Source organism: Odontesthes bonariensis, chromosome 14 (genome assembly GCF_027942865.1).
Source record: "Odontesthes bonariensis isolate fOdoBon6 chromosome 14, fOdoBon6.hap1, whole genome shotgun sequence".
Taxonomy (NCBI): Eukaryota; Metazoa; Chordata; class Actinopteri; order Atheriniformes; family Atherinopsidae; genus Odontesthes; species Odontesthes bonariensis.
The window spans coordinates 16,331,038-16,339,934 of NC_134519.1; the positions used below are offsets into that span (position 1 = coordinate 16,331,038).

At 43.6% G+C, this 8,897-nt stretch overlaps 2 protein-coding genes across 2 annotated transcripts; one reads left to right on the forward strand and one right to left on the reverse strand.

Annotated features, from left to right (window-relative positions):
* The first annotated feature begins 420 nt into the window (after positions 1–420).
* c1ql3b (complement component 1, q subcomponent-like 3b) lies at positions 421–3,480 on the forward strand. The gene is made up of 2 exons (XM_075483146.1): positions 421–1,381; positions 1,633–3,480. Exons 1-2 carry the CDS (start codon positions 761–763, stop codon positions 1,810–1,812), a joined length of 801 nt encoding a protein of 266 aa, XP_075339261.1. The 5' UTR covers positions 421–760; the 3' UTR covers positions 1,813–3,480.
* On the reverse strand, positions 3,164–6,410 carry pter (phosphotriesterase related). The gene is made up of 5 exons (XM_075483145.1): positions 6,327–6,410; positions 5,434–5,897; positions 4,761–5,026; positions 4,011–4,151; positions 3,164–3,744 (listed from the first exon to the last, which is right to left on the reverse strand). The coding sequence occupies exons 2-5, from the start codon at positions 5,863–5,865 to the stop codon at positions 3,534–3,536; spliced, it is 1,050 nt and encodes a 349-aa protein (XP_075339260.1). The 5' UTR covers positions 5,866–5,897; positions 6,327–6,410; the 3' UTR covers positions 3,164–3,533.
* Between the last annotated feature and the right edge of the window lie 2,487 nt (positions 6,411–8,897).

The following is an 8,897-nucleotide window of genomic DNA, read 5'->3' on the forward strand; positions in this document are numbered from 1 at the left end:
CATCAGTACATCTGTGGAGTCATCATTCAACGCCAGCTCCCACTGACTCCCTTATTCCTTTAGTGGCTCTATGGATTTTCTTCCAAATGATAGATTGGACACAAGAAGCCACTAAGGTCTGACCTTTTGTCTTAAATGGGCCTAATTATGTTCAAGTTGTTTGGATAAACCCAAATAACACAATGTGGGATGGTACCAAAATAATCAATCGATAAAAGTAATACATACTGAAATGACATCACTCTTCCGACTCCACATACAAATGCATAAATGAAATAAAGAAGTTACGTTTCAAAGCTTCAAAGTTGCATCGGCGTTTTTATGTTGCTCAGCTTCACCATTTTGATTGAAGAAACGCACGGATTTTAGCCCATCCATCACCTCACACCCCTCCCCTCACTCTCCAAATCCAGGGACGAGTAGCGGTTGATTTCTAGCCCATTCTCTCCTGTGGCACCGTGCTCGGCAGAAACTTGAAGAAAACTGTATGTCTATCTTGCAAAGACTTTAACTCCTTACCCAGAAATTTTGTTTTTAGAGCGGTGGAAAAAGTGGAGATGAACCCGTTGGACGGATTCTGCCAAGCGTAAAAGTTGTGGATGGTTACTTTTGCGCAGAAGCATTTAAATGACTATTTCATCTCCAAAGGTTGCAGTGCAATAATAGAGAAGTTCCAATTCTTTCCTTTGCAAAAATATCACCCACAAGCAGGCTGGAAGACCATTCAATTGGGAGAACACCGCGAGTCCGCAGAGTGCAGATGATCGCAACTGGTGTTTGTGGCGTCGCGCTGGTGCTGGTGTTGGTGGTTCTGATTCCGGTCATGGTGAACTCTGCCGGAACTCCTGCCCGCTATGAGATGCTCGGATCTTGTCAAATGGTGTGTGACTCCCACGGGACCGCGACCACGGCCACAGCCAAGGTAACCAGTCCGATCAAAGATAATCGTCTGGTGCAGTCGCTTCCAACGTTCATCCAAGGTCCACAAGGAGAACCGGGGCGGGTCGGAAGGATGGGCCCCAGGGGTCCGGTTGGAGAGCCCGGGCCACCTGGTCCTGCTGGTCCCCCAGGGGACAGGGGGGCCGCTGGCCCCCCGGGTCCACCCGGGTTACCGGGGGCAAACGGGCCAACTGGTGCCATCAGCGCTGCCACTTACAACACCGTCCCAAAGATAGCGTTTTATGCAGGGCTGAAGAAGCAGCACGAGGGCTACGAAGTGTTGAAATTTGACGACGTTGTCACGAATCTGGGCAACCACTACGACCCCTCATCCGGAAAATTCACCTGTTCGATACCCGGGATTTACTTCTTTGTTTACCATGTGCTGATGCGAGGCGGGGATGGAACGAGCATGTGGGCTGACCTCTGCAAAAACAACCAGGTAGGACAATTCATGATATCACTACCATCAAAACAGTCCCGTTAGTCTTAAATCTGTGTCCACGTTAGTACTTTCTGCGTTTTTACGCACGGCATGACACTTCCCCAAACAGACAGACAGAAGATAAAGAAAGGGTGACGTTGCCTGATGTTTGCCTTAAGCTGAAATAAAAGACAGGCGTCAGCGCCTGGGCTGGCCACGGTTCAGATTTCACAATAAATTGGCAGAAATGTGTCAAATTTGCCTTCCAGGTGAGAGCCAGCGCCATCGCCCAGGACGCCGACCAGAACTACGACTACGCCAGCAACAGTGCCGTCCTTCATCTCGAGCCCGGGGACGAGATTTACATCAAGCTGGACGGTGGGAAGGCGCACGGGGGCAACAACAACAAGTACAGCACTTTCTCCGGCTTCATGTTGTACGCTGATTGAAACACAGAGGAGGAGGTTTGCCAAAGGAGAGAGAAGAGGGGGGAAAAAAGGGGGAAAAAAGAAAAAAAAAAAGAAAGCCGCTTCGTATATAGCTTGCTTCACTGCATCTGCTCAGTTCAATGTCAGCTGGATTATTACAGACAGAGCTCACCATGTCTACGTTTTAAACGAATCGAGAGAGATGTGGAGAAGTCACGCAAAACTGTACTTTGCAGCAATGGAGAGCTGACAGTGTAATTACAGGATGATTTTTAATTTGCACAGCAGAGTTGTACCCTTGTCAGATTGATTAGTGTGGTTAGTGCACTCTGAATGAACTGTTAGGCTTTACAAATTAAGTTTGCAGATGTGTCAAACCAACTGCTGTGGTAACATTTACTGAGTGACCGTAGATTGAAAGTTCAATGTGTTGACCTTTAGCACTCGATTGTAGATGATTATACTATGCTCACACAATCACTACTCTGTTGTTTGTCCATGTATGTGCTTTATTTTTCAATATAATATGTCTGGGTCTTTGCATTTTTTTGGGTGAAAATGTTAAAAGTCGTGATCATGCATGTTTAACAAAAAAACAAACAAAAAACATTTAAACACTGTGCGGCATCTAGTGTAAAGGGCCAGCCTGATGTTCACATTGAAGCGCTGTCCCAAAATGATTGTTGCAAGTCATTTTTCTTGTGTGTGTCAACAAGGCATCTGGTTTAAGCAGCAGGGTAGCCTGATGGTTAGTCACCATCACAAAACTGGACAGACATCATTCCTCATGCTCATTCGCCAATCTGCTTGTTGATTTTTTTAAACGTCTTCTGATGAGAATGTCGGTAAAAATGTGAGGCGAACTCCTCCGGCTCACTTTTTTTTATCCTCTCAGAAGATTAATCAAAGTTGTATAGTTGTTCACAGTGTGCAGTCAGCTGTGGCGATCGCACCATTGATCATGTGGTGAAGTCACCCTGTGAGGCCACCTGTTCCCAGATGAGAGGAGGACGCGTCCTTCATCTGGGCCAACCAGCCATCCTCCCATAGACACAAACAGATACCCAGTGAGGGGCAACAGGACATTTCATCTGACACAGCCGCATTGTGTCAAGAGCCGAGTGGCATACTGATTACTAACAGGCTCATTATTGCCCTGCCAGAAAACATGTTTGCAGAGATGTCACAAGTACAAAGGAAGCGGCGATGACGGATAAATTAAAAAAAGTTCATTACTACAGCACCATATGTGAGAGCACCACTCTAGAGTATCTTCAAAGGATGAGAAAATATTTATCTGTGAGTATCACTGCACTTCTACATTAAATGGAGTTATCCAATGTGGCACAAATGGGGCCGATGCACCTTTGAATAACCTGCTTTCAAAGTAATTTATGTATAATGACAAAAATAAAAGTTTCAGTTGATACAGGGCCTTTATCTATATATATATATATAAAAAAAAACAAACAAAAAAAAACGCTTTCGTCTTGAATGAATCTCGAATAATTTTCTGTCACAAAGATGAATGTAGAAAACATTTTGATTTGCTGAAAAAAACAATAAAAAATTGAAATTGCATGCATATCTCTACAAGCTCACAGGTCTAAGGAATTCCCATCCAGAGTCCCATTAATAATAAAGTCTGACTTAGGATTACTGCAAAGATCTCAAAGTGTTTGTTATTGGGTGTTTGAGCAGTCACGTGAAGACAAAACTCTTCTTGCATCTGTTTTTTTGATTTATTTGAAGGTCAGCCAGCGTTTAGGATTGTCGATAAGGATCTTGTCCACCTGGTGCTGCGAGATGCCCCTCGTCAGCATCTTCGGCACGATGTTCTTCAGGATGTGAGAGTAGCCATGGCCCCCGAACTTGGTCAGACGGTTCTTGGTGTGGATGTCATGTGCGATCACTATGTTGTCCTCGTAGCCCTCCTTCACAAGAAAAGCCAAGCTGGACATACGGAAAGAGAGAAAAACGAGGGGTCTTTCTCACGACTTCGGCAGCGTAAAGTCTCTTCATGTCCAGCTAAATCTGTCTTTAACAAGCATTCATTTTTCCTGAAATCCGCAAGCAACGTATTCAAATCAGCACTCAACTTTTTTTTTTTTGTAGACTCTAGCACATGCATTAAAATGTGTTACGTTAATAAATGCTGTTCGAGACCCAGAAATGGAGCACTGACTGGATGTGAGAGGACTGTGAGAAGTGTGACTCACGCTTTCACTCTCTGGCTGTCACTGGGCATGTCCACATCCAGGTTAAACGGGTAGTTCAGCATCTCTGTTCCAAACAGGTCATACTCCAGGTAACTCCCCAACTTCGCAAACTCGAGGAGCTCGCCGTCATCGAATATAGTCCTGAAAGAGGGCAGCAGAACGTTGATGGGTCCAGATGCCTCATGTGGCATGCGTTGCAAACACCGGTTGAATGTCAAAGAAAGGCATTTTGGGAGTTTCACAATAAAGCTGAAAATTCAAACTCGCTGCCAACAAGCTTGTATCAAAAGACAGACTAAAGAAATGATGATATGAATTAATTTATTCCACGCTAAACCCTCTCAGCATCTTCTCTATTAACGCTTTGCTAGATTGAGTTTGAAAGTATTTAAGAAGTGGTTTTCGTATTCAAATGACCTGCATGTTGTACACATTTAATAAATAAATAAACACCAAGCCCTGAATTAAAAATTAGTCATCTAAAAAATTCAAACCAGCAACAGTAACAGATAATTGACCAGTCCTGCTTACAGTAAACAGAGTCAATCTGCAAAGTGTCAGAAAACCTTTGTTGTAAAAAGAAAGTGAAGACCAAGCAGGAAGTGGACTGTTGTCATTCCTCCAGATCATATTTACATTTCATCAACTGGCATTGTTGGAAAATAATTTCCCTAAGTGGGGACAAAAATACATGTCAAGTAGGAGATGTGCATCAGAAAGAGAAACCAAGACTCCTAAGAGACTTCTAACCTGTCCAGATGTGACATGACAGTTTTGCTGATGTCACCACCGGCCTCCTGGAGAATCCGAATGACTTCAGCCGGAGCAGCAGGATTTCTGCCAGGATGGATGATGACTGGGCAGCCCAGCTGAGCCTGAGCGTGTGCTGTGGCCTTCAGCACCTTTGTCTCACTCTCCGTGATTGGCCAGCAGGTGCCAATTTCACCAATCACGCCGCAGCGGATGTCTGTGCCATCAGCGCCGTGAAGCACCTCGCTGACGATGATGTCTGTGAGCTGACAGAGATGAAAAAGGAGTTAAAGAGGGACATGATCATCTTCTGACAAGCACTTGGCATGTCTATCCTGTCCCTTTATTAAAAACACTTTAGGCACACGAATCGGTCACTAGGTTTGAATGATAATATGTGCCACCCCCAGAAAACTGAATTGAGATTTCAGAAATCCATTCAAATCCATCTATTGATATTAAACTCTTGCACACAGGAAGTGCTGAGAGAAAGTGTCGTAGTCAAAAATGTCAGCATGACAATTTTAGTCTTTTCTTCCAATCTTATGACTGAGTCATACAGTACCAGTGGCCATCTGCAGACACAAACATAATAAAACAGTTCACGCCATGAAGGTTAACTGCGTAAAACCTTCTGACAAAAGTGCATGATTGACCACAGAATGGGCCCCACCTTCTCCACGCTCATTTTCCTCGTGGCCTCACTGTGGGTGCTGTCCACGTAGTACCCCGCTCCTGCGATGATGTGGACCCCGGTGTCCTTGGCCAGCTGCCGGAGGACAGGCAGGTCCCGGTCGATGCCCGTCGTGGTGTTCTCCACTATCGTACCTCCTCCTGCCTTCCTGTAGGCCAGCAGCTCATCTCTCAAGGCGCTGGTCTCCTGCTCCAGCATCAGGTTCTCGTGGCAGCAGTAGGGGTTTTGCCGGAGCCAGTGCATGTGCTGCATCTGGAACGGGTTCTCCGCCACTGCCTCATCGCCAGGTGGAGGAGGAACGTAGGAGCACTCAAAGGTCATTACCAGGTGCTCGTGGGTCATGGTTCGGCCCAGCTGGTCCGGTTCCACTAGTCCTAGGACAGTCTGAACCTTTCCACTTAAGGCTGACATCTTGCTGTAATCAGAATTAAGTTTCCCACAACCTGTGAACACACACATGAGGATTTAGATACAGCAGAGACAGACAGATCCTGTGCGACTGATAGGGAGGATGTTTGTGTGCAGGAGGAGTCTATCAGCTCAATGACAGGGTTGATTTTACACTACATGCACCAGAGGGACCGTGGGACCTTTGGACCTTCAAGTGCAACTCCTGCCACTTATTAAGAAGTCTAAAAGCAACACAGCTTTCACAGCTTCCTTAATACATATCTTACTTTGCTACAAGCAAAATAAGTAGATAACTATCCGCAACTTGGTAATCGTTCTAGCAGTGCTAAAGGGCAAAGTCATTCAAATCACACGAAAGCAAGGCGCGGTAAGTTCAGAACTGCAACATGGACGGGTCAGGTGATGGAGATTTAAGAAACTAAGTGATGTACTGTAAAACTAACGAAAAACAGCTTTCAAACCTTGTTTCTGCCCACTGTAGTCCACTGTCACCACCAGCCGTGCAGCTGCTCCTCTCGATTAGCTCAACAAGACGCCGAGAAAAAGGGGTCAATCATCGCGAGAGATTACGAGACTAGAATTCTGTGGGATAATCCATATGTTTTGTAGAGTTTATTGAGAAATATTACAGTGATTTAACGATATTAGCGTGAACAATTAATTGCACATTCTTTTGTTAGTTAGCTGTCACTTTGCCAGTATAGCATCTAGAAATATTTTCATAAAATCATGAATGAACACTTCCTAGAACATCCTGACATTCAGGCAACAGTTTAAAATGTCTACTTTTGCGCTTCAACATCACACATTTTCCCCACAAAATTTGAGGTGCACACAACCTTCTATAAATTTGAAATATAAATGCTTTTAACACCAAATGAACTTACACTTTTATTTGATTATACATATATGATATGTAATTGGTAAGTCTAGTGTCAACTAGAAAGGTCCACGTGAATATCTGATTTATTGTTTTAACATTAACCCATCAAGTTTGTAGTTTGGATTTATGTTGGTTCAGACTGGACATCTGCCACACCCTGGCGACCTTAAAGATACACTGATAAGATTATCTGAAATATATACTATATAAAATATCATATACAGTGAAATATTTGAATATCAATAAAGCCGTTACAGTATACAAGCAACTTATAAAAGGAGTGTTAACAGACAGAGGAACCAAATTATTCAATGAAAACATTTTTACATATTTCTTCATAACCACAATGAGTCGGAGAACATATGAGGATGAAACAGTCTTCAGAAGACAGACTGACTATTTCTATTTGCCCTTCTCTCAGCAGATGGTCTCCACAGCAGCATTTGGTCTGCCCTGTGCACAGTCACCACCATCCCTGCAAATGGTTGGGCAAATCCACAGACTGTGGGGCCTATATGCCATCCATTTGTCAACAAGATGACCACTCTATAGATCAGTGCAGTGACCATATGGGACTACGTTTGGCTTTCAGGTTCAACAGGGATTAATGTCGGCTGTCTTTACGGTCTAACACCACCTCCACTCAGGCCCTTTGTGTTTTATCTCCACAATTCACACATCCATTCAGACAGACGCTGTGTGCAGCAAGAAGAAAAATCATCCGAACGTTTCTTTAACTGGAAAAAGAGTATATAAGGGTTTAATGGTTTAAGTCAAGCTGTTAGAGGAGGAGGCAACAAGACAAGATTTGTCCTCTAGTGCCCTCTACAGACAGAGAGGAGGGACGCACTTTGCAGTTTCTTGTGGCTGGATTTTTCAAACACTTATGCTGCTGCCCAAGAAAGGGCCGTGGGGCTTTCTGTCAATTTAATTGCCATGAATGACAATAACAGATAGAGTGTCGCTGTGGTGTTCTGCTTGTTGTTTCTGGTCTTCATCTCATTCCCAGGTTGGTTAAGTTGTTCAGACTCAGGTAATGGGAATTTATGAGCAAGCTTTGAGCATGTTGAACAAAGACCAGTGAGACAGTGAGTTATGAGAGCAGTTATCTGTGATGAATTGGAGACCCCACACTTAAAAATCTACAGTGCGTGTAAACAGAATATGCGCAGACGTAAAAATGTGGTTTCAAACCTGAAAAGTGTGGAAAAACACTACTAACTATTTACACCAAAAAAAATAAAATTGGGGGGCAGCAATGTGACAGAACTGGAGGAAGCTGCAATATCATTCATGCTTAAAAGGACATTTTTTTCCAATAAACATACATGTTGATGGTCATTAGCTTTTTTAATCCAGTGAAAGGTTTCTCAGTTCAGTCTCAAACCGGTTTTGAGAGAGATGCCATACATTTCATGCTAACTGTCATGCAAATCACTTTTCCACTGCTCCGCATGACCGGCAGATGGTCTTTTAGGGGCTGTATTTCATGCAGTGCTCCATATAAACCTCATCTGCGCAAACATCCAATGAGTCCTGTCTCTCGAACCAGAACAAACAAATGTAAACATGGCTCTGAGGACTAAGTTGGCGGTATGTGCTCTCCTTTTGGGAATGTGCATCGGCACAAGCGGCGAAGAAGCAAAAGTCCCAACAACAAATGCCTTCTGCAAGATTGTCTGGTAAGAATTCATTTTCTTGTAAGATAGATAGATAGATATATAGATAAATAGATATTTGTTGATGTATTTAACTGTTTCTGTTCTCAGGTTAATTGGAACCCCGTGCGATCAAGTTACCATGGCCATTGTGACACAGATTAAAGCCATGGGCTCCTATACTGTAAGGAACTTGTTATAGAGCCATTTCGTGTTCACATAGACTTATTTAAATGACCACTATGCTCAACATACTTATTTTTCTACATTTACAATCCAGCTCCGCTCAGTGACTCCAACAGCAATCCAGGCCAATCACAGTTCTGGGATTGGCCAAATCGAAAACGTTAACTTCACCATGATGCCCACATCAATGGTTGTGGGCTGTCAAGTACAAGTAAGAGATACACTCCTTTATCCAGTGAATGCACTTTAGAGTAAATTGAAAAGGACTACTCTTAGCTTATTCTCTGTTATAAAATGTAATGTAA

Coding starts and splice junctions, on each gene's coding strand:
- c1ql3b (XM_075483146.1), top strand. CDS start 761: ATGATCGCAACTGGTGTTTGTGGCGTCGCGCTGGTGCTGGTGTTGGTG. Junction 1,382..1,632: donor ACCTCTGCAAAAACAACCAG/GTAGGACAATTC, acceptor TTTGCCTTCCAG/GTGAGAGCCAGCGCCATCGC.
- pter (XM_075483145.1), bottom strand. CDS start 5,865: ATGTCAGCCTTAAGTGGAAAGGTTCAGACTGTCCTAGGACTAGTGGAA. Junction 5,027..5,433: donor GGAAAATGAGCGTGGAGAAG/GTGGGGCCCATT, acceptor CATCTCTGTCAG/CTCACAGACATCATCGTCAG. Junction 4,152..4,760: donor GTCATGTCACATCTGGACAG/GTTAGAAGTCTC, acceptor GCCCTCTTTCAG/GACTATATTCGATGACGGCG.